Genomic DNA, 25,305 nt, shown 5'->3' on the forward strand with positions numbered 1-25,305 from the left:
CAGTCTCTCTGGAACTGTTACCAAAGAATTCTGAACAAACTACCACTGATGTCAGTGATAGTCTCTCCCTTGATTGTAGTTGACAGTTGAATTGGACCCATAGTGAATTCAGCTGGACTTTATCAGCATGAAAGGGTATTGCTTGCTTGTGGGTCTGCTGATTTCTAGAATCATCTTTCCTTCCTACTTGCGATGGCAGCAAAGAGAAAATTTAGAGCAATAAGTGAAAATGGTTATTTGCAAAATCTTTTTGGCAAATGCATTCTCTTCAACTTTAGGCTTTATTTTTTTTCCTGTGCAAACAGTTGTTTCTTGACATCACTATATAAAGACATTGGGAATAATTTTCTTTTTAGAATGATAGTCCATCTCTTTTATCCATCAAGGATCATATCTGGAGTCTGTTAAAATAACTGTAAAAAAAAAACAACACATCAAATAAGAGGCTCAACATACAATGCAAATTAATTGAAGCAATTCTTATTACAATAATAGTTAGGAGAAACAGTTGTATCCCCGTTTTATCTATTAACTACATTGCAAATTTGCTTAATTTTTCAAAACCCTTATTATCCAAACTTATTATTTCCCTATGCTTACAAAGGTTGAACTGTATGTGCATTCTGGGCCTGATTTACTGTCCAGGCTGCAGGCTTCAACTGGCAGAAAGTCTTCACCTCTGTCAAAGCCCTGACCTAGCAAAGCACCTAAACATATGCACAAATTAAGTACAGAGATAGTACATAACTTTTAACATATGAGTAGTCCCACTGAAGTCACATCAAGTGAAGAAGGGCTTCCTTACTCAATGCATGCCTATTAAAATAGTATTGCATTGAAGCAGCTAAGTTAGTACATGCTTGAACAGTGCATCTTTGGTTCATTTAAAATTTTGGTAAACAGTGCTCTCATTTTTATCTTGGAATCCATTCGTCTGAACCCTGCTATACCTGGATGCTGCTGATACCAATGTATACTGTATTTTACTATTCAAAGTTTTTATAACCTGATAGTCACATGTTACCAACAGACATGGACTAGAATCTCTTATAAATTTTTATTCCAGCAAAAACACATAATATTGGGCACTATGCCTCCAAAAGAGCTTTGCTATTAATTCTTTCTGAAGCATGGAGCCCTTAATTAATAAAACACACGTCTGTATAGCACTTTTCATCCTCCCAAAACACATTACAACCTGTGAACTTCCTTGTGCATGTATTTGTTAGGTGCTGCTGCTGCTAAGGTAACTGAGCTAAACACTAAAACAGCTGGAATGAATAGCTATTTACATTAAGCAATGACTCTCTCCGAAGTTGGAAAATACGGGATTCTAATTTGAAATAACATCCTCATAAAAATATACAATCAATGACTTGTTTTGTACTGACTGGTTACCTGAGGATTTTTTTTAAAAAAAGAATTGTCCTTTTGGTCCAAATTCCATTTTTCTAATAGCAACCTATTTAAAAGGAAAAATAAGGAATGTAAAATTATCACAGCATTTTTTCCTAAAAGAAGGTATCTAGTTATATAGTTATTACTATGTCTCTCCAATTAGCTCTCGCCATTGCTTAATTTGTAATAAAAGAGGTGCTGGGCTTCAAACAATTTTTTTTTTTACATAACTTTATGCAGCAAGCCCAGAGGTACCAGGGCTATGAATTGCCAACCTAGAGTGCCAGGGCTCAGCCCTGATAAGCCCTGGCACAATTTAAGCACTGGCCCTGGCCCTGGGTGACATCAGAATGACATCGTAGGAACATAAGGATCAATTGTAGTTCAGTTGTACTTGTTGAAATTGATTTGTTGTGGACTTGTTGCATACAAGAACAGATGATATTTTTCACAGCACTACAAGGTTGTTTGTAAAATTATGCAAGTTTGTTAGGTTTAATTTTTTAAATCATTTATGTCTGAGTAATGCCCTTCTCCCGATGTGCCATATCTTTCTGTGATAAGAGCTTCTAATGGTGGCAGGAAATCCAGAAGGGGAAGAGGACGGGGAGGAGAGAGAAATTGTCTGGGAGTTACTGGCATAGTGATGATAACTTAAACCATGAGGATAGATTAGGCTGCCTTGAACTAAAGCACACAGAGAGAAGTGATGAGGGGCCAGCACTGAACCCTGTGGAACCCTGACAGAATGTGGAAGCAAAGAACGTGGAGCAGCCACAGGAGATGCTGAAAGAAAAGTTGCCAGTAGAAAGAGATACTATGCAGAAGATGGTAGAGGGTCACAGAAGTCACAAGAGGATGAGACCGAGGGAGCAGATAATGGTGTTGGCAGAGAAAGAGTAGGACTGATGCTTCAGATTCTGAAATCAGGCTGACGGAGAGTGGAGAGTGAAAGGGAGGAGGAAGCTCACATCAGATAGAGTCACTTTTCTCTTTGAAGAAGATAGGAACCAAGCAGTACCTTGTTCTGGTAGGGAAGAGGGGAGAGCTGAACAAAAAGATCAACCTCACAGAATTTTTCACTTAGGAAAAGGGAGAGAGAGACACCCACAAGAGACAGAGATATTAGTCACGTAGCTCAGTGCACTTCTAGAAGATGCTCAGATACTGGTGATTGGTTGTGGTATAAGAACAGAAACTCTAGAGGAGGCAGTCTGCATGGATGTCCCTTCCTCACACTTAAAAATAATGCCGTGAGCGCAAGAAACAAATATAGGGGAGATAAAATGATTCTTTTGTAAGAAGCAGAAATTGGTAGCCAGATATTCTTTAACCATGTAACTTCCTCCTTGGCTCCCTCTATGAAAGAAAAGCAGTATTTATTGAAAGATCCTGGATAGATACTCACCTAAAAGATTTTGCCTGCATTAAAAAGCTTCTGGCTTTTGCTACTTCTTGAGCAAGTTTCTTTAAATCATCTCCTTCGAAGAAAGGAAAAACTGGATCCTAAAATATAAAATTAAAATGTGGTTGCTATAATCTACAGCAATTGCTTACAAATCTTAGGGCAGCAAACAAATGTAAATAATTGAACCCAAACTTCTGAACTTCACACTCACCAGGGCCAGACAAGATCTTCTATTTATGAAGAGATAGAACAGAGGGTTTAACTCCAAATTCTACTTGAGATGGATCTGGTCTTTATTTTTATTAAACATTTCTATTGCAATAGTGCCTGGAGGCCTCAATCAGGTTGGAGCCCCAGTATACTAAGCACAGTAAAAACATAGTAAATGACAGTCCCTGTCCCAAATATTTTATAATCTAAAACCAAGACATAATAGATGGATAAAACATAAATAGATGGTAGTGAGGAGGACAGCCGAACTTTGATACAACTCAGGGGTATTCAGATCCAGGGTTTTGGTTTGCTCTCATTTCCAAATTCTTCTGCATCTTACACTCCTTCCATGGCTTCATTCACCTCCTCAGTGTGGCTGGGCAATAGGTATAGCCAGACATTAAATTTTGTTGTTCGGATCCCAAACATCTCAGTGCAAGATACCTTGGGAGTCTTATATTTTATTTTTTTAAAAGTGTACTTTAGATATGGAGAAAAATATACATTCCATAAAGAAACACAATCCAAACAACTATTGAACATACATCATCATCATCAAACCCTTCTGTCAACATTCTGTGTGCTGCTAACTGTCCATCCATATCTCCAATACAGCGATGGTAGCGTCCTCCTGTTTGAGAGGCCAGCTTCTTCAGAAATTCATTAGCTCTTCTGTTGACAATAAAGCAGTAAATTACCAGTAATGATTGCTCCTGAGCATTACTAGAGCCTTTCTGTCAGGGACTCTTGTATTTCTAAGCATGCAGTTTGGGGAGTAAGCTTACAAATATCTAGATCATTTCTAGAGTCTTTTCCAGCTATGGGGGGATATATAAATTATATAATAATACTTAGTGATCATAAACTCCAAAGGCTGGTTACTTTTAACCAACAGTTATAGGGACAGCATAGCAATAAGCACTGGAACCCAGACTTCTAGGCAGAAATGTGGATTTACACACTGGAGAAAAAAATCACGGGTACGATAAGTAACTTAAATGACTTACAATGGCAATAAAGTAATAGATCTCTATCTCTAGGGCCAGATTCTCCACGAATGTCAATTGTCAAAACTCCCATTGAAGTCAATGGAGCTATGACAATTTACACAAATTGAGGAGCTGGCCCCTGAAGTCTACAGCTACACCAAAAAGGAAGACACTGAGATTCAATTTCAGTGCAAGTTAGGGTCAGAAAAGTGATATTAAATATGACATTTGTGTCCTTTATTAATAGTATATGTTACACATTAAGAGACTTGCTCAGTTTACAACACAAGGTTTGTTTTTAAACAGCCATAATTGCTGCCTTAACCTATTATCTGAATCTGTAAATCAACGTATGTGTTAAGTCACCACAACACAGTGTTCCATATATCCAGAGTTTCAGGAAAACAAGGAATGCAAAACATGACTGTGATGCTGGCAGGCCAGGCGCCAGCTAATGCTATGGTATCCATGTCTCAACTGGACACTAACAGATACATAACTGGAATCTATCTGCCTCACTTGTGGGTTAATATTGATAAAATAGGTTATTAGAATTATAAGAGAGTTTAGTATTTGGACTTTACTGAATGCTTGAGTTGCTGCATCCATTAATCTTGCTTGTTAATATGTGTTCCATATTGTAATGTAATATATGAGACTCCATTGTGAGCCTCTATGACTGTGAATCATTACACACTAATTATAGTCTGGTCTACACTAGAAAATTAAGTCGGCTTAACTATGTTGTTCAGGAATGTGAAAAATCCACACACCTAAGTGCATAGTTAAACAGACCTAACCATCAGAGTAGACAGCACTACGTCAATAGAAAAATTCTTCCATTGACCTAGCTACCGCCTCTTGGGAAGGTGTATTACCTACACCGATGAGAGAATCCCTCCCATCAGCATAGGTAGTGTCTACAGACTTATTACTGTTCTGCTCTACTCCCATTAGCTGAGTTGGCAGCTCAGAGCACATGGCAGGAGGGGGATAAAAATCCCAAACAAAAGGAACTAGGTATCTCTATGCTGCTTGGACTCTAGGGGTGCAAGGTGTTTCTAGGCATAAGCAAGAGATCCTTAGCTGTTTAGCCTAGGTTAGCCCTAAAGGACAAACAGAGCTTGCTGATTATAGAAGCCTTTATTACTTTTTGAAACCTAAGACTAACTCATTTGTGGGTCTGCTTGCTTGCTTATAAACAGCTCTCCAATTTCCTTTTCCTATCTAATAAATCTTCATATAGTTTACTATAGGATTAGTTACAAGCACTGTGGGTGTCAGACCTAAAGCACAATTGACCCGTGGTGACTATTCCTTTGGGATCAGGAGTAACCTGAATATTACTGTGCTTAGTGTAAAGGGCCAGCTATCACAGAGCTATGCTCACCTATGTGGCAAGACAGACCTGAGTCTGCAAGGAGTCTCTGTCTGTGACTCCATTTAAGACTGTTAAAGTGCCTGAGGAATTTGCAGTTGGCTGATGAAATCTAAGTTTAGAACTCATAACAAATTAGGAGTTTGTTCCCTGGTTTTTAACAGTCTACGCTGATGTTGGTACTCATGCTTTTGTGTTACCATTGGGAGCATTACAATGACAATACCTAAACTAGTATTTTAACGAATTTCATACTCTTCTGTAAAGTAATATATACCTGTCTGAACAGTTAAAAGAAATGGTGTGGATTTTAATGGTTTGTTTCTTTCTAATCTTTTCAACTTCTTTTAGAATGAGACTGCAGCTGGTATCTGGCTTTCCATCGGTCAGAACATACAGTGCCTCTAGATCTTGAAAACAGAAAGCTTTCTGAAAAAGCAGAAAATGAATTTAAACATTGGGGTACCATTTAAACAGCATTTTCACTTTATTGTAATGTTTTCTAAATCCTGTTTACTTCGGTAACTACACACAAATCATATCAAGATGCGCAGAACAGAAAATGACTATATTGAATATGAAAAGGATCTTAATTACTGTTTAGAAAGGATACATCTTTTTTCTAAATTGATAGAATGTTCATAAGACAATAAACCCAGGGAAAGATAATCTTCCGAGACTGTCTCAGTGAATTAGACTAGGTAGGCAGATTAGTTGGTCCTGATTTTGAAAGCTGCTGACTTGAACTGGGCTAGTAAGACTTCATTGACTTCAGTTGAACTTGTAGGGACTCAACCTCTGAAAATCAGAGTATCATGACTTGGCAGGTATTTCACTATCTAAAGATTTGTGTACACTAAGAAAACTTGTACTGGGACGATGAGACTGAGATCACATTCCACTAGATCCAGTGCAGCCTTACCTAAGAATTGCCTCCAACTGGGAGTTTTGTAAGGCTATCTGGAGTTAGATTTACATTTAGCCAGCAATACTCTCTTGACTTGTTTTCTAGAACTGATTCCAAATTAGGGATTGTAGGATCCCTAATTAGCCCTCTACATATTCACCTCTTAAGAGTTAATCTTCCATAGTATTCTGGCAATTCTCACAAGAGAAAGAAGGGATACTTATTAGTTACTGTACTTCAAGTGATTGTCCATATAGATTCACACTTCTCATCTACTTTTTCCACTTCTTTGAAGCCTTTAGGTGAAGATTTGATTATGTGGAAAAAGGAAGCGGAGTGGATACGGTACTTTATATATTGTCAGGTGTGTCAGTTTGGATCCACAAAGGAGCATGTACATGGCCTCAATGACCTAGGGGGCTCCAACTTGTCCCCAAGCACACGTAATATCCCAAACAAGTGGCGTTACAAGGGCTCTCATCTTGAAGAACTAGTTACGGGCATGTTATCTCTTTTTTCTAAACTTTGGTTGAATGTGCAGAGGGTTAGTGGACAGCTGCATTAATCTAAAAGAATGAAACATTTTAGGTTTTTACTGACTCCAATACTAATGATGGTTCCAAACACCTCTGAATTTTGGGATAAGGACTGGATCCAAATGTGGCTTGATCCCAGATCTGTTCAATATATTACACATTTTTCAAGTGTTTTGTGCTAAATTAGCACTTAACTGACATTAACGCTGGAAAATAATTTGGTTATGTAGAGCAATGTTTTTATTATCATAATACACATTATTTTGCCACAATATGATATACAGTTAACTAACCTGCAAAGCCTTAAGGACACATGTATTGCCATGAGCTTGGAATTTTGACACCCATTGTACAGCATCATGACATGTTTCATCTGTAGCCTCTACAAGAAACTCCTGCCAAGTGTCTATATCTTCTGCAAATCTCAGCAGGTTAAACCTGGCAAGAAAGATGTAATTCTGTTATTGACAATGCCAATATCAGCATCCTAATACACAATTATATTTTAGTGTCAAATGTCAGCACCTATGTGTTCTATTTTCTATATTTAGGTTAAGTTTGGGAGGAATAATACTCTTGTGGGTAAGGCACAGGATTGGGACTGAGGAGACCTGAGTTCAGTTCCTATATCTGCCATAGACTCACTATGTGACCATGGGTAAATTACTTAATCTCTTTATCCCTTAGTTCTCCCCACCTACAAAAAGTATCTATGCAAACTATATGTTACAGTATTCCCTTTCTCAGAATCTATTTAGATTGTCAGCATATTAGTGCAGGTATATCATCTCTTACAGTGTGTTTGCAAAGTACCTTGCGCAGTGGGGCCCTGAACTCACTTGGGGCCGCTAGCTGCTACTGTAATACAAATAAATAATAATAAATTGGAAGTTCATTCCACCTGAGTGGTTCTTATACATTACTGTTACTTTCAGTCCCCAATGGCTGCCATCTTGCTGGCCTAAAGATTTTCACTGTTTCCCAGCTGATGATAGCTAGCATCTGGACTGCACTTTATTGAGTTGGGCTTCCCATGCGCATGCTTTCCACTGAGTTTCCTGGCGGGTACTCCCTTCTCTCTCTTCTGAGTCCGGAGTTGTGTTTTTCCTTCTATCAGAGAACAGCTCACAATACTTATTCAAATGGTGCCATCTGAAAGATTGCAAACTAACTGGACTGTCCAAGTCTATTCTGAGGCACAGGCTCCCTCTCATGCTAGCACTGTTTTAAAAAGCAATGCCCATGTATGTTCTGTATACTGAGACCTGTTCAGCCTCTATTATCTGAATGGGTAATTTTTTAAAAAAGTTTGGCTAATCAAGGTTTTTGATCAAATTATCTTTGTAAACAACAGATGCTGGGGGACAAAACTATTTTGGATAAGAGGTCATTTCAGATAAATGAGATTCAAATAATCAAGGATGTACTGCTTTACATCCTTTGAAAAGATGTAAGATTTAATAGATACTTACTGGTTTAAAAAATAAACATGTATTCTGTACTATTTCCTAATAACTGCTCCTATTGTGTTTCAATACCATTTAATTAGCTATTTAGTACTGTACAGCTTTCAGTCATCAGCTTTTCACACATACCTAGCATTATTCTTTCTTAGCTGTTCCCAGATGAGGGAGGTAAGCTCTTTTGTGACCTGTTGCAAATAAGGGTCCATGGAACCAGATGTATCAATCAAGATGCATACTTTTGTCTCCAAAATGGTGCCAAATAATCGCCGGCTTCCTAGTCCAGAACATGAGATTTAGAGCATAATATTAGTTCATAGACTCATTTTATAAATATACCATTTCAACTGAGATTATCAGTTCAATTTTCCATTGTTTGCAGCATTGTTGTAGTTGTGTTGGGCCCAGGATATTAGAAAGAGAAGGTGGATGAGGTACATCTTTTATTGGACCAACTTCTGTTGGTAAAAGAGACAAACTTTTGAGCTACACAGAGCTCTTATTCAGGTCTGGGAAAGGCATTTATGGTATATCTACACTGCAATTACAAATCTGCAGCTGCCCCATGCCAGCTGACTCTGGCTTGTGGGGCTCAGGTTTAGGGGCTGTTTAATTGCAGTGTAGACAGTCAGGCTGAAGCCTGGGCTCTGGAACACTGCAAGATGGGAGGGTCCCAGAGCTTGGGCTGCAGCCTGAGTCAGAACATTATACCTCAGTTAAACAGCCCTTAGCCTGAGCCCGCAAGCCCAAGTCAGCTGGCATGGGCCAGCCTCGGGTTTCTAATTGCAGTGTAGACATCTCTCAGAGTGTCACAGCTACATACAAGGTGTAACAGATTGTTTAGCATACATACTTAACACAGCTTCTAAGGGACCATTCAAGGTGAAGTGGCCCATTGACACCTCTTCTGTCATTGGACAAAAAAGGGGGGTTAGTGGGTTACAGATTGTTGTAATAAGCCCATACATCCAGTGTCTTTAAGACCAGGTTTTTTAGTGTCTAGCAAAGTTGTGAATGTAAGCACCCAGGCTTGTCTTTTGAAGATGCTGTACAGGTCAAAGGCCAGGTCTACATTACATACCTATATCAGTATAACTTTGTCCACATGCATAAGCAATGCAGTTATACTAGAGCTGTCAATTAATCGCAGTTAACTCAAAAAAATTAATCGCGATTAATTGCACTGTTAAACAATAGAATACCAATTGAAATTTATTAAATATTTTGGATGTTTTTCTACATTTTCAAATATACTGATTTCTATTACAACATAGAATACAAAGTGTACAGTGCTCACTTTATATTATTTTTTATTACAAATATTTTCACTGTAAAAATGATAAACAAAAGAAATAGTATTTTTCAATTCACCTCTTACAAGTTTTGTAGTGCAATCTCTTTATCATGAAAGCGTAACTTACAAATGTAGATTTTTTTTTTGTTACATAACTGCACTCAAAAACAAAACAATGTAAAACTTTAGAACCTACAAGTCCACTCAGTCCTACTTCTTCTGCCAATCGCTAAGACAAACAAGTTTGTTTACATTTACTGGAGATACTGCTGCCTCCTTCTTATTTACAATGTCACCTGAAAGTGAGAACAGGCGTTTGCATGGCACTTTTGTAGCAGGCATTGCAAGGTCTTTACGTGCCAGATATGCTAAACATTCGTATGCCCCTTCATGCTTCGGCCACCATTCCAGAGGACATGCTTCCATGCTGATGACGCTTGTTAAAAAAATAATGTGTTAATTACATTTGTGACTGAACTCTTTGGGGGAGAATTGTATGTCTCCTTTTCTGTTTTACCCACATTCTGCCATATATTTCATGTTATAGCAGTCTTGGATGATGACCCAGCACATGTTTGTTTTAAGAACACTTTCACAGCAGATTTGACAAAACGCAAATAAAGTACCAATGTGAGATTTCTAAAAATAGCTACAGTACTCAACCCCAGGTTTAAGTATCTGAAGTGCCATCCAAAATTTGAGAGGGATGAGGTACACAGCATGCTTTCAGAAGTCTTAAAAGAGCAACACTCTGATGCGGAAGAAACTACAGAACCCGAACCACCAAAAAAGAAAATCAACCTTGTGCTGGTGGCATCTGACTCAGATGATGAAAATGAACATGTTGGTCCGCACTGCTTTGGATGGTAATCGAGCAGAACCTGTCATCAGCATGGACGCATGTCCTCTGGAATGGTGGTTGAAGCATGAAAGGACATATGAATCTTTAGCGCATCTGGCACGTAAATATCTTGCGACGCCGACTACAACAGTGTGATGCAAACGCCTGTTCTCACTTTCAGGTGACATTGAAAACAAGAAGCGGGGAGCATTATCTCCTGCAAATGTAAACAAACTTGTTTGTCGGAGTGATTGGCTGACGTAGGACTGAGTGGACTTGCAGGCTCTAAAGTTTTACATTGTTTTATTTTTGGTACATAATTCTACATTTGTAAGTTCAACTTTCATTATAAAGAGACTGCACTACAGTACTTGTATTAGGTGAACTGAAAAATACTATTTCTTTTGTTGTTTTCAGTTAAAATATTTGTAATAAAAAATATATAGTGAGCACTGTACACTTTGTATTCTGTGTTGTAATTGAAATCAATATATTTGAAAATGTAGAAAACATCCAAAAATATTTAAATAAATGGTATTCTATTATTGTTTAACAGCACGAATAATCGCAATTCATTTTTTTAATCACTTGATAGCCCTAAATTATACTGACCTAACCCCCCATGAGACAGCACTCTGTCAGTGGGAGAGCTTCTCCCGCTGACAGAGCTACTGCCTCTCGGGGAAGTAGATTAACTACGCGATAGGAGAAGCTCTCCTGTAGGCGTAGGAACGTCTTCACTAAAGTGCTACAGTGGTGTAGCTGTGCTGCGATATAGCTGTACATGAAGCCCAAGACTTAATCAGTTTGGGTACTGAACCATTCTTTCACCCTTAGAATGGGCCCTCCATGTCAAGATTGAGGCACATTAGCAGTGGTGGATGTGGGGAAGCTTGCATTGCTGTGGCCATGTTCTGTTTCCAGGAATATCAACCTGGTACTTTTCACAAACACTAAAAAATGTATGAGCAGGGCACCATGTACTCCATAGCAAGCAGGGTCTAAATTCAGCTGCAAGGTCCCTGGATTCTGCTGCACTCTGAGGTGGCAGATTGGAAATTCCAATGCAACTTCTTTTAATTTTTAAAAATAAACACCAATACCACAAGCAGTACAGCAGTCCTTGTGTGATTTTTTGACAGTAAATTTAATGTATTTAACACTATCCCCACATCTTCAGTTTTCAACATTGACTTTTTTTGGGGCATGCAGCTGATAACTGCATTCTAGAAGTCAGGTGGGAAAGCAGGAGCTTTTGGCAGCTATATAAGGGCAATAAAGACATCTGGCACTGAGGAGGCATGACAAACCATTTGGATTTGTGGGATAAGCACATTAAATAGATGTTTTTATTAAAATGATCTGCAGTGAAATGTTTAGTGTTAGTATTTAACCGATTATAGCAGAGTACCAATTATGCTGCAATTAAGGTTTAGAAAAGCTTTCTGTTTAAAGATGGACTCTTCTAAATTCCACACAGTTACTTGGATTGCCTTGAAATCTTTGGGTTTTAGGGTTAATACCCTATTGAGATTAACAGAGGCAGTTCCCACCACTCAAAGCTAGTGTTTCAAACTCTCCGCAGACTCTGGAAGAGAATATTGCATGCCAAGTTTGCACTTAAGGTATGTCTACACTGTAAATAAAAACTTGCAGCTGGCCCATGCCAGCTGACTCAAGCTCCTGGGGCTCAGGCTGTGGGGCTGTTTCATTGCAGTGTAGACTTCTTGGTTTGGGCTGGAGGACCTTGCAAGGTGGGAGGGTCCCAAAGCTCAGGTTCCATCCTGAGCCCAGAAAGCCTACACTGCAATGGAACAGCCCTGCAGCCTGAGCCCCGCGAGCCCAAGTCAGAGGGCATGGGCCAACTGTGTGTTTTTCATTGCAGTGTACATACCTTAGTTGATCTTTCAAGGTTTTCTTTACAACCATGAGGACTTTACCATAAACATTAATTTAAAAAAATGAAAGTTTAGATTCTGGAGCACAATTCTGCAGCAAGGAGAGGACAAGGGAGTGGATCCTTCAGCAAATTGTGCAACTAAATAATCATGGAATAATAGATACACTAGCTCCTTATTCAGACCTAATGTTTACTATTTTGTCCACATTTTATGCCAGTAGGAGGAGTAGGCAAGAGGAAATATTTTAATCATGCTTGGATTACACTTGCACAACCATGGATTATAACCTCATCCCTATTCCAAATGTAAAGCCTACCTGAGAGAAGCCACTGTATTCTTCGTATATAGCAACGTAACACCCTCTCCATTTGTTCAACATAGGCTTCTAGTTCCTTAGGCTGAAATTGTAGGTGTTTCACAATACCCTAGAACAATTTACACCATTGGTAGAAGAATGTCTTATTTCAGCAGACATGTACTATGCTGCCATGTCAGTCTATATGGCTGCTCAGGGACATGAATGTTACCATCTAGAACACCCATGATATAGTGGCTGAAGGCAGTGATGTAGGAGAGCTCCCATATTACACCTTTGGCAGCTGTTGTAGGTTTAACCACATTAGGAAAACCTGGTTCTAGTCAAACGAGGGTGCATATGCAATTTGACTGGATACATTTATTTCTTGTATTTTTATGGTGTCACTTTAGTTAGGTGACAGACCATTGATCAATACCTTAGGGTAAATTGCTGTTTCCCTCAGATTGTTGAATTATCTGTACTTTAACTAATTACATGGAAATGTTTACAGCCTGAACCAAATCCATCAGCTTCTACTCACACACAACTCTTACTGATTTCAGTGAGAAATTTATTCGAGTCAGAACGGATAGATTTAGCCCTTTATGTCTTTTTCCTTTCAAATTGCTGGGGCAGAAGAGATCTTAATCTAGAACTAGTCTAGGGATATTAAGTGCATACATATATTCGTACAGGTGTACTGTATATTACCCACAATAATTTTAAAATAATATACAGCTTCTTATTAACAGATAGATCCTGTTGTTTTTGTATACTGCGGGAAAGATAATAATCTAACCCATAGTGTAAATTTAACACTGGTTTGGCACAATTAGAGACCAACTGGAACTGTGTTAAATGAATACAAAACCATGTTATGATATGCACCTCAAATACAAGGGTTCATGATATCTGCATCAACTTACATTGATTTCCACACTGGGGAAGATGGTACAGTATTTTGCTGACACTTTCTTGTGCAAAGACTCGACCATTTTCTTCTGGTGAACACAGTTGGGACCAAACATAATTCTGGGCAACTCTAACTTCAACTTTTTTATACTGTACTTGTTCAACCACTTTTAAAGAGAAAAAATAGAGCACTCTGTTAACTTAACTAGATCTATGACAGCAAATATTAAAACCACATGCAAAACTATATTTGTCTAAGTCACAAATACTCATTTTCAATGTTCATTTCTCTTAAGTGGTCTAATAAAGATGGTGGTAACATTAATAAATAACTGAATACCTCTTTGCTTGAACATATTTCCTCTTCCTTTGGCAGTGTAGCAACAGGAACAGACCTCCTCACGCTTTTTTCCTTTGGATACTTTCTGTAAACTGCACCTAGCCAGAGCAGAAAAAAAGTGAAATTAGACACTCTGGGTGAAATCATGGCCATGCTTAAGTCAATGGGATCTTTTCTGTAGTTGGCATAATATATGTGCCTAAGATTCTCTAAAACATTTTGTATATAAAAAATGTCACTTCCCTTTTAAACTTGTATTTGCTGTGGAGCATTGTGATCCAAACTTTTCCACATGGGCTCATACGACAACGATAATACTATTGACTTATAATATCTTTGAGCAGATTATTTCAAAGAACTTTACAAAGGTGGGTAAATGTCATTCCATTCAGTGTACATATACTGAAATGATGTAGAGAGAAGTGATTTGGCCAAGATCATGCAGGAAATCAATGAAAGCATAAAATAAATCACTGGTTGTACTGTTCACCATTTGACAAACCATTTTCCATACATTTCTCCTATGCGTAAAAATCAGTGTAAAAAGCTTGCTGGTGTTCAGTGAATTAATATCTAAATAGTTTTGTAAGTAAAAAGACAAATATTTAGCTGTCAGATGCTGAGAGCACTTACCCACATTTTTTCCTTTGTCAATATAAAATACTGAGAGGGAGATCTGTGACTGTTTTCTTGATTTATGTTTCTTCTTCACAGAAGTCTGAGTCCATTCTTTTATCGGCTGAGCTACAATATAATAGTAAATATTGTATTGTTTCAGATAGGACAATCATGCCTGCTTTTGCAATGTTACTCCACTGTACTATTCATGTCATAATTTTACATGGTCACAGATCGAAATACCTAAAAGATTTTACATGTAGATAAAAATGGTCAAATATTATTAATTCACTCATGTTCTCCATATACAAGTGGGGATCAACAAGCTTAGACACTTACAAAGAGGTAAAATGAACAGATTTATGAATCTGAGGTTGAGAGATTAACACCATAATCATTGGGGAAGGCAAGTAACAATACATATTACTCCTCACTGGCTGAAACTTCAAGAGATGATGGAATATGAATTTAGAACCAAATCAATTCTGATTTTCTAAACTGAAATGGCTTTACTTTGAAAACAATTGTCCTGTTTCCTAGTTGTCATAGCTGTCTGGTTAAGAAGTGTATAATCAGGTTCTAGAAAGTGTTTGCGAAGATAAACACACTTGTTCTAATCTAACTATTCCAGTGGCTTTCGATATAAAATAATGAACTTTATCTATACATACGTGGTGGGATTTCTGCTTTGGCACTAGTTGGACGCCATGTCAGAGCTTTTAAGGCAGCATTTTTTTCCCCCTCATGATTGTCTTTGATATTCTAAAAGCACAGATAATGAGTGAATCTTCTAAACATTTCCTTTTGACTGCATCTTGTTACAGAATTCTCACACTCAATACACTAGGGCCTATTTTCTATCTCCATTTTACTCTGGTATCAATGACAAACTTGCAGATGAGTTTTAGCACAGGCTAACTTCCAGGAGCATCCCACCCCAATTAATTCACTATGCTGTATTTTCTCATTGAAATCCTGTTGGCTTCAACAGTAGGGTCAGACCTTTGCTTTACCACTGAATGTACAGAGGACGTTCTGGAGCAAACAGCATAACAAACCTGATCACCTCTAGCTGACAAACCCTAACTATGGCTAAAGAGAACATTAAAGGATCACTAGACTTCTACCGAGAATTCTGTGAAGATTTTCACATCTCTAAGTATACAACAATGCTTCATATCATGTCTTGTATTATACATTTGTCCTGTGTTTTTTATGGGATATTTGGTAAATACTGTCTTGGATAATTTATCATGGAACAGTTGTTGAGATTATCCACTGAGACTATTCCAGCAAAGGGTCAGGAGGCAAAAAGTCTTGAATTCTAATCATGGTTCTGATACTGACTCACTGTGTGGCCTTGGGAAAGCCACTTCTCTGCTTCAGTCTCATTTATAAAATGGAGATGATATATTGCAGCATCTCTCATAAGTTGCCACTCAAGGGACTGACAAAACTGGCTATTCAGAATTGTTTTTTTTTAAACAGAAGCAATGCAAAACTGTACTTGCTATGTTTGTATATACTTTGGTGCAGTTTCCTAGGCCAGGAGGTTGCATTACAAGTGTGGTCTCTTGTACCACCTGGCAGGTATCACTATGCCTACCTCACATGGTTGTTAAGAGGATTACTTACTGATAATGTTTATGTAGCACTCAACATAAAGTGCTATATAATTGCTGAGTATTATTATGGTATTTTACCAAAAAGATATTCCCTAAAATTTCCATCTTAAGCACTTTCCTCTTCCAAAGGGCAGCATCTGACCTCTTGTGTATTGTCACTCACTAAAACAGATTACTGTATATACTTGATCATAAGCTGGTTCATTTATAAGCCAAAACCCTCCCCCCGCTCCCAAGATGGATAAGTAAAAATGGAAAATTTTTATGACCCGTTCATAAGCCGACCCTATAATTCAGGGGTCAGCAAACTTTGGCTCCTGGGCCATCAGGATAAGCCGCTGGCGGGCCGAGATGGTTTGTTTACCTCGAGCGTCTGCAGGCACGGCGGTAAACCTAAGTAAACAAAGTGTCCCAGCATGCCAGCGGGTTACCCTGATGGGCCGGGACAGCAACTGGTGGGGAAATTTTTTTGTGGGGAGAAGCTGGGGGTCAGGGGAGTAACCCCTGTGACCACCTCCCACATGACCCCACCCCTAGTCCGGGACCCCCACACTCTTTCCATCCCATCTCTTCCCACCTTATTTGGGGAGGATGTGTCTGGCCTGGCTGGAGCTGCGCCGGCAGGCTGGGCAGTGCGGCCGCAACCTGCTCCGGTGGGCCAAACTGGGCGGTGTGGCTGCAGCAAGTTCCAGCGGGTTGGACTGGGCGGCATGGCCACAGCTTGCTCTGGGGGGTGGGGCCGAGCGGCATGGCTGCAGCCTGCCAGCCCCGGAGCTGCAGCTGCTTCAGAGGCTGCGGGGAGAGCAGCGTGGCCAGAAGTGGAGAGACTTTGGCCCCGCCTCTTCCCTTCTGGCTCTGCTGCCTCTCCTTGCTCCTTCTGTTGGGGGGGGGGGGAGGGGCTGTATCCCACCTCTCTCTCTCTATACCCATTCATAAGCCGACCCCCTTCTCTGGTGCTTCCCTTTTTTACTAAAAATATTCGGCTTATGAACGAGTATATCTTTAAAATATGGGTAATAAATGAAATCAAACCATTCTAGCCAGAGTGAGAGCTGTAGGTTTAGGAGGCAGCAATTTCTGTGCTCTAGTTCTCTCCTTTTTTAAGAGCATCTTTAAACCTTCTTCTGGGATAAACTGATTAACCAACTGAGTTCCTGAACGTTGCTTTAAGGATTCCACCAGCAAGGCACACTGAAATGAAAATTCAGATTGTTGCTCAGCTTAACAGTTCCTTTGCAGGCAATTTAAGTATACATTTTAAACAGCCACCTTACTATTCCTTATTTGTAATACAGCAACACCTACCTGTCCCAGTCAGGATTGGAGCCCCACTGTGCTATGCACTGCACAAACACACAAAGAAAATTCCTGTCCTGAAGAGTACACAATCTGATTTAAAACGAGGCACAGATAAGTTGGTGTAACAAACAGGATTGAGTGGGAGAGAGAGGACAAAGCCAACAACGAAATATTTTACAGAGATTAGCTATGTGAACACTAGGTGGTTAATTTAAAATGATACAAGCAATAAATAAGACATATATCATAAGACTCTCCTGAATATCTACCTAGTTTTTGTCAATGGAATCTCCTTCCCTCTGCATTTGCCTGAGCAACAAAGATATCAGAATACAATATACCTTCCTCAGGGTCTTCCATATATTAGAAACTCAGCTTTTAAACTGTAACTATATTACACCTGTGACAGCTTGGGACAACTGCATGTGCAACCCCCTCCATGGTATAGCCTACTCTAGGCTTCTTGGCTCCTCAGCCATCATATCTCTTGGGGGGGAGACCCAGGTCTTTGTCCCTCCTAACTGTTTTTTTTCCAGCCTGCACAGTTCCTTGCCAACAGTGTGAGTTCCTTGGCAAACCTGACTGCCTAAACAGGCGTGCATCTATGTTTTGTTTTCTCCTCAGAGGGTGTGAACATTTATAAGTTGCCACACAGACCTTTCTAAGCAAGCACTTTTATTCTTAAGGAGAGAGCATTACAGAAAAAAACATAGTAAAAACAATCAAATAACCTACATACAGACGTTACATGTTTCCTTAGTTGATGAGGTAGATTTTCAACAACGGGGGCAGATGATGAGGGGTAGATTTTTGAACATTTACCTCAAGGTTTCTAATTTTAGCATTAGTCAGAAGAACCATTTCCGAAAGAAACAGGCACGTCAAATGCATGACATTACGTTGAATGTAATTTGAGAACAAATCAAATGTCCATTTTTGTTGTATATAAATGATTCCATATTATATTACCTTAGTTTACAAGTAAAACTGATGGCAATGCAAAATCAACCTGGGTACGAAGAATCAATTTTTTATCACTTGTATTACAGCCGTGCCTAAATGCCCCATTCCGCTAGGTGCTGTACAAAGTAAGAGCCAGTCCCTGCCACAAAGAGTTTACAATCTACATGTACAAGACAGACAAAGATGGGAGTGGAAACAGAGGTGTAGAGAGATGGAGTGACTGGCCCATGGATCACACAGTAGGACAAAGGCAGAGAGGGGAAGGAAACCCAGGCCTCCTGATTCCCAATCCCAGTGCCTTATCCACTAGACTGAACTACAACTTGATTAGACTACACAGCAGAGTTCTGACCATTTTGTGTACCTTCACCAGTAATAAAGATTCTGCAGGCCAAATTATGCCCACAGTTATATTTATTATTTCCATTTGGGTTGTTCACAAATAATTAAGGGCATAATTTGGCTGCAGAATCTTTATTACTGGTGATGTGCAAGAACCACCCAGCTTGACTCTCAAAGCCCAGGCTGAGTTTACAGGATTGGCAGATAAAAAGAGCATCCTTTTACTTATAAACTCATCATATTTGATATGGAATCATTGAAACACAAACATGGAACACCACAAGGCCAGTTTTATAGTTGCTTTCCAGAGCAGAACTCTATTTTTACTTTATATTATCCTAAATCATGCACTATCTTATAAATTATTTTGATTTCGTAGCTAATGCCTGAACTCCATCAACTGAACAAATATTGTAGAGCTATTTTCTAAAGAAAATTTAAAATGGTATTTTTAAAGCATACCTTTTGGGAGTAGTTGACTGCTTTTTCCATTTCAGACACAATAATACTGATATCATCACTTTCATAAATGCCTGGTAATTAAACATATGCTTATCAATAGGTAATTATTTTAAAGAAAGTATATTGCAACTTGCAGAGCATACAAAAAAATCAACAGAAAAAGAGAACAAAAAGTAAAGTGTGTACTTCATAAGGGCTAGATATAATTTAGCCCACACTTTATAAGTAATTAAAAACTTTAAAATGTTTGTCTTTAGAAATGCCTATCCGGAGTTGACTTATTATTACATTAGTTTCTAATTACAGTATATACTTGATCATAAGCTGGTTCGTTTATAAGCCGACCCCCCCAAGATGGATAAGTAAAAATGGAAAATTTTTATAACCCATTCATAAACCGACCCTATAATTCAGGGGTCAGCAAACTTTGGCTCCCGGGCCACCAGGATAAGCTGCTGGTGGGCCGAGATGGTTTGTTTATCTCGATCATCCGCGGGCATGGAGGTAAACCTAAATAAACAAAGTGTCCCGGAGTGCCAGCTGCTTACCCTGACGGGCCGGGACAGCAACTGGTGGGGAAATTTTTTTTGGGGGGAGAAGCTGGGGGTCAGAGGAGTAACCCCTATGACCACCTCCCACATGACCCCACCTGTAGGCCGGGACCCCACACTCTCCCCATCCCATCCTTTCCCACCTTATCTAGGGAGGGCCAGGGGAGGATGTGTCTGGCCTGGCTGGAGCTGCGCCGGCAGGCTGGACAGCGCGGCTGCAGCCTGCTCTGGCGGGCCAGACAGGGTGGCGCGGCCACAACATGTTCCAGCGGGCTGGGCCGGGCGGCACGGCCACAGCCTGCTCTGGGGGGCGGGGCCGAGCGGCAAGGCTGCAGCCTGCCAGCCCCGGAGCTGGATCTGCTTCGGAGGCTGGGGGAAGAGCAGCGTGGCCAGAAGCGGAGAGACTCTGGCCCTGCCTCTTCCCTGCTGGCTCTGTTGCCTCTCCTTGCTCCCTCTGTTGGGGGGAGGGGCTGTGTCCCACCTCTCCCTCTCTATACCCGTTCATAAGCTGACCCCCTTCTCTGGTGCTTCCTTTTTTTACTAAAAAAATTCGGCTTATGAACGAGTACATATGGTAGGTTCTAAAATACTAAAGTACAGAAATCCTGCATCATCATTAAACTTTTATATTGCAATAGCACCTAGAGGCCTTAACCGGGATGAGTACTCTGTCTACTTCAGTGCCAGTATAATAGCTTCTCCTTTACATTGTGTTAAGATATTTATCTCAGGAAACAGTTGCCTGTAATAGTGCATTACAGACTTGCCCAATAGAGGAGGAACATATTAAGATGGAAGTTAAAAAACATACCTGTTTCTCCAAACCAATGAAACCTTCCATTGGCAGCATGTGCTATTTCTCTAAACGTGCTGGCGGTTTCATTTGGATTGGCATAACGAGATGGAATAATGCCATTGGGGTCAAAACCATTTACACTGAACAGACAGACATGAAGCTGCAAATCACAACCTCCACAGACATCGGCCACGTAAGTACTAACTGCATGCTACAAGACAAAAAGAAAGGCTACTACCATGAACTTCAGAAGAGTGACTATTTTATTGACTTGCAGGGCCAGATTCTTAGCTGGTGTAAATCAATGTCATTCAATTGAAGTCACTATATCGCTTCATACCAACTAAGGATCTGACCCTCAGAGCTTAACTTTAAGTAAATGTACTCTAGAGTTAGCTACAGAACTGATGAGAGATTTCTCCTTATAATTTAAATCCTCTTCTGTCTGGAGAAGGATGTGTGGCCTGGCTGAAGAGGGAGTGGACTGTTGTCTTCTCCTGCAGATGGGGCATGGGAGGGGGGAGGAGGGGCTGATGAGGATTTGCCAAATAGAGGCAGGAGTGGGCAAGGAAGATCCTGCTGTCACTAGAAAAGGGATCTATAGTGCCAGTGAGTGTTGAGGGGCGGGTCACAGAAAAACATCCAGAACCTTTTGAGATTCACCCAGCAATATTTCCTGCCTTGAGTTATATAAGAATGAATAATTTCGGGAGGTGAAGTCACAGATCCTGGTATGGTTGACAGGCTTTCTTATATGAAAGACAAGTGTTCTATCACCAAACTACAGGAGGTAGCTGAAAAAAGTTTTAGATTAATTCTGAATAAGCAATAAATATTTACAAAGAACATACAAAATTTTGTATTGATACCTACCATATCCTGGTCAGGAACTCCAGTGGTAAGCAGATAAAGTCCTTGAGATACATGTTTGTCTTTATCTTTGAGGTCTACTTCCACTGCTGTTCTTAGAGCACTCATGAAATTTCTACTGCCTTTGCACTGCAGGCTCAACACCCATCTAGAAAGAGAGTTTTACTAATAATAAGAATGCAAAGAAGCACTAAAAGTCACTAAACCCAGTGTCTCAAACTAAAATCTCATGGTGATGCACTGGAATATAGAAATAGCTTTTGAATTATGACACTCAGCACAGCCCGATGATACAATGGCCCAAGTGGACAGGCCTAATTTTTGTACTGCAGCCACAGCAGCAAACTAGCCACTTTGAAAAGGGTCAAGGCACAGTCTTAAGGCAGAAGGATTATTAATGCACATTATATAGGAAAGCTGTAATATGAGATTCCATGTTAACTCATAATTCTACACTCATGCATCAACAGAACTGTTTACTAAATTCCATTCAGTTACATCTGTGCAGATCTTCTGAATACAATGGGACTGCATAGGGTCAATGAGGGCATAATTTGGCATGCAGAGTGGTGCCAGTATATAGGAAAGAAAGAATCCGGATTGACTTTCAGCTCTCAGGTTGAATCTGAAGGTTTGGCAATTATTTTAAAAAATACCTGTACACTTCTAAATGGAGCACATATGATATGGAAATAATTTCAACACACTAAATATTAAATGCTATCACGCTGTTTTCACAAGTCATTTTTCAGAGTAGAACTACACAAACTATAGTACAGCACACCATATTAAACTTTTTAAATCTGCAAAATTGTTCACTTCTCTGGTTAAACCTGGTTCTATGCTACATTTGTTCTAGGATAAGTACTTTCACTAAATTCATAAATATAAGCAAGTTATAATTTGATTGTACCTCCAGGCACTTTGTAAATTTTCTGGATTTGAAGGAACCATTTCTGGTTTCCAAGACTTGATGTCACTTCCAAATCTTTGGAGAAAACAAAACAGCAGTTACATTTTCAAATTATAGCTCACAAGGGTACAATGTAAATTCCCTAGATAAAATCTAGCATTACAGATGTTTGTCGTCTGATATCAGTTTCTGTTTCAAACCATGGAACATTTCACACCTACCTGTGTATTAAGGAATTTTAGCATTGTTGTATACTAGGAAAAATACTATTCAAAGTTCATACACTATTGTATTTATGACTCTTGTAAATTGCAAGAGGGATTTTGCAGTGGAGGGACCTGAGAAACCCAATTATTTTTTAAAATGTGATGTTTTTGACACTTGAATTTTGCAACTGTTCTCAATACTATAATATGCACAGTATTTGTTATTTGAAATGTGCAAAATCATGCAGCATAAACATCATAAAGTAGATGATGATCCTTAATTACCAGACTGGCCTCTGTATATTTCAACTATTTAAAATGATGATAAGGGCAAATTAGGGTGGCTTTCATAGGCTATTCTTGTAATTATTCAATCACAAAAAGACTGTAAAATATCATCTAAATCAGAAAAGACATTGACAATCTTCAATAGCTAGTTAGCCATCTTTCATGTCATTTTTCTATTTAGCTACCAGTGTACTGCTTGCCCACAATGAGTTATAGGTAATCGTTTAAAGAAAAATATTTTTGATCAGCTACTTACGCTATAATATTGAAGAAATCCTTGTTTGACATTTGTTCTTCAAGTAAAAGTCGCAGGGAATGTTGGATATGAATGATGTACAAGGAATTTGTTACTGAGATATCAACAAGTATAACAACCCTAAACAAGGAACACATGCCTTAATTAAAAAAGACCCAAATCACAGACAATATTTCTGTCTCTCTGTTTAGATATTTTAATCACTACTGAATTAATTATTGTTCAAGTTTTGGCCTTAAAATCTATGAAGTAATAGATCTCTTCCCCCCACACCCCCGCAGTATTAGGGTAAAACAAAACACGCTTAGTATGGAATAAGCAAGGGCCGCATCCTGGAAACACAGGGACAATTCATGTGACTAATAGGGCTGTCAAACAAGTAAAAAAATTTATCGTGATTAATCGCAGTTTTAATCGCACTGTTGAACAATAACAGAATACCAATTTAAATTTATTATAAATATATTTTGATGTTTTTCTACATTTTCAAATATATTGATTTCAGTTACAACACAGAATACGAAGTGTTCAGCGCTCACTTTATATTATTTTTTATTACAAATATTTGCACTGTAAAAAAGATAAAGAAAAGTATTTTTCAATTCACCTCAGACAAGTACTGTAGTGCGATCTCTTTATCATGATAGTGCAACTTACAAATGTCGATTTTTTTTGTTACATAACAAAAACAAAACATGCAAATGCCTGTTCTCACTTTCAGGTGACTGTAAATAAGAAGCGGGCATCATTATCTCCTGTAAACGTAAACAAACTTGTTTCTCTTAGCAATTGGCTGAACAAGAAGTAGGACTGAGTCGACATGTAGGCGCTAAAGTTTTACATTGTTTTGTTGTAGCCAGCATTGCAAGATATTTATGTGCCAGATACACTAAAGATTCATATGTCCCTTCATGCTTCAACCACCATTTCAGAGGACATATGTCCAGGCTGAAAACGGGTTCTGCTCGATAACCTCCAAAGCAGTGCGGACCGACGCATGTTCCTTTTCATCATCTGAGTCAGATGCCACCAGCAGAAGGTTGATTTTCTTTTTTGGTGGTTCGGGTTCTGTAGTTTCCGCATCGGAGTGTTGCTCTTTTAAGACATTTGAAAGCATTCTCCACACCTCGTCCCCCTTAGATTTTGGAAGGCACCTTATATTCTTAAACCTTGGGTCAAGTGCTGTAGCTATCTTTAGAAATCTCACATTGGTACTTTCTTTGCATTTTATCGGATCTGCAGTGAAAGTGTTCTTAAAACGAACAACATGTGCTGGGTCATCATCAGAGACTGCTATAACATGAAATATATGGCAGAATGCGGGTAAAACAGAGAAGGAGACATACAATTCTCCTCCAAGGAGTTTAGTCACAAATTTAATTAATGCATTATATTTTTAACGAGAATCATCAGCATGGAAGCATGTCCTCTGGAATGGTGGCAGAAGCATGAAGGGGTATACGAATGTTTAGCATATCTGGCATGTAAAGACCTTGCAATGCCGGCTACAAAAGTGCCATGCGAATGCCTGTTCTCACTTTCAAGTGCCATTGTAAGCAAGTGTGCAGCATTATTTCCTGTAAATGTAAACAAACTTGTTTGTCTGAGCGATTGGCTGAACAAGAAGTAAGACTGAATGGACTTATAGGGCCTAAAGTTTTACACTTTTATTTTTGAGTGCAGTTATGTAACAATCAAAAAAAATCTACATTTGTAAGTTGCACTTTCCCAATAAAGAGATCGCACTACAGTACTTGTATGAGGTGAATTGAAAAATACTATTTCTTTTGTTTATCATTTTTACAGTGCAAATATTTGTAATAAAAAATAATATAAAGTGAACACTGTACATGTTGTATTCTGTGTTGTAATAGAAATCAATATATTTGAAAATGTAGAAGAACATCCAAAATATTTAATAAATTTCAATTGGTATTCTATTGTTTAACAGTGTGATTAATCATCAAGTATCAGGGGGTAGCCGTATTAGTCTGTATCTACAAAAACAACAAGGAGTCTGGTGGCACCTTAAAGACTAACAGATTTATTTGGGCATAAGCTTTCCTGAGATTTTTTAAATCACAATTAATTTTTTTAGTTAATTGCAAGTTAACTGCGATTAATCGACAGCCCTTACACACACACACACACACGGAATAATTCTCACAGCAAAATGACTGACCAATTATTATTATTTTATCAACTACAATTGGTTAATAACATAGTAAAAACATTCTG

General features: G+C 38.9%; 1 protein-coding gene across 2 annotated transcripts in view; it reads right to left on the reverse strand.

Annotated features, from left to right (window-relative positions):
- Positions 1-293: 293 nt before the first annotated feature.
- VWA3A (von Willebrand factor A domain containing 3A) overlaps positions 294-25,305 on the reverse strand; it is a 56,575-nt gene continuing 31,563 nt past the window's right edge. Inside the window, exons 9-26 of one of the 2 annotated variants that reach the window (XM_029911305.1) lie at positions 23,068-23,187; positions 22,318-22,392; positions 21,408-21,552; positions 20,550-20,745; positions 19,188-19,258; positions 17,154-17,312; positions 15,168-15,258; positions 14,512-14,622; positions 13,879-13,976; positions 13,553-13,705; positions 12,645-12,753; positions 8,425-8,569; positions 7,123-7,267; positions 5,664-5,815; positions 3,565-3,691; positions 2,807-2,904; positions 1,399-1,462; positions 294-413 (exon numbers count right to left, since the gene is read on the reverse strand). In XM_029911305.1, coding sequence (XP_029767165.1) covers positions 405-413; positions 1,399-1,462; positions 2,807-2,904; positions 3,565-3,691; positions 5,664-5,815; positions 7,123-7,267; positions 8,425-8,569; positions 12,645-12,753; positions 13,553-13,705; positions 13,879-13,976; positions 14,512-14,622; positions 15,168-15,258; positions 17,154-17,312; positions 19,188-19,258; positions 20,550-20,745; positions 21,408-21,552; positions 22,318-22,392; positions 23,068-23,187 — 2,068 coding nt within the window. In that variant the 3' untranslated portion in view covers positions 294-404. Of the gene's footprint in view, positions 414-1,398; positions 1,463-2,802; positions 2,905-3,564; positions 3,692-5,663; positions 5,816-7,122; positions 7,268-8,424; positions 8,570-12,644; positions 12,754-13,552; positions 13,706-13,878; positions 13,977-14,511; positions 14,623-15,167; positions 15,259-17,153; positions 17,313-19,187; positions 19,259-20,549; positions 20,746-21,407; positions 21,553-22,317; positions 22,393-23,067; positions 23,188-25,305 lie in introns of those variants that run through there. The other variant, XM_029911306.1, reaches the window with a different exon arrangement.

Source organism: Terrapene carolina, unplaced genomic scaffold, assembly GCF_002925995.2.
Source record: "Terrapene carolina triunguis isolate 2854851 unplaced genomic scaffold, T_m_triunguis-2.0 Scaffold93, whole genome shotgun sequence".
In the NCBI taxonomy this organism is placed as follows: Eukaryota; Metazoa; Chordata; order Testudines; family Emydidae; genus Terrapene; species Terrapene triunguis.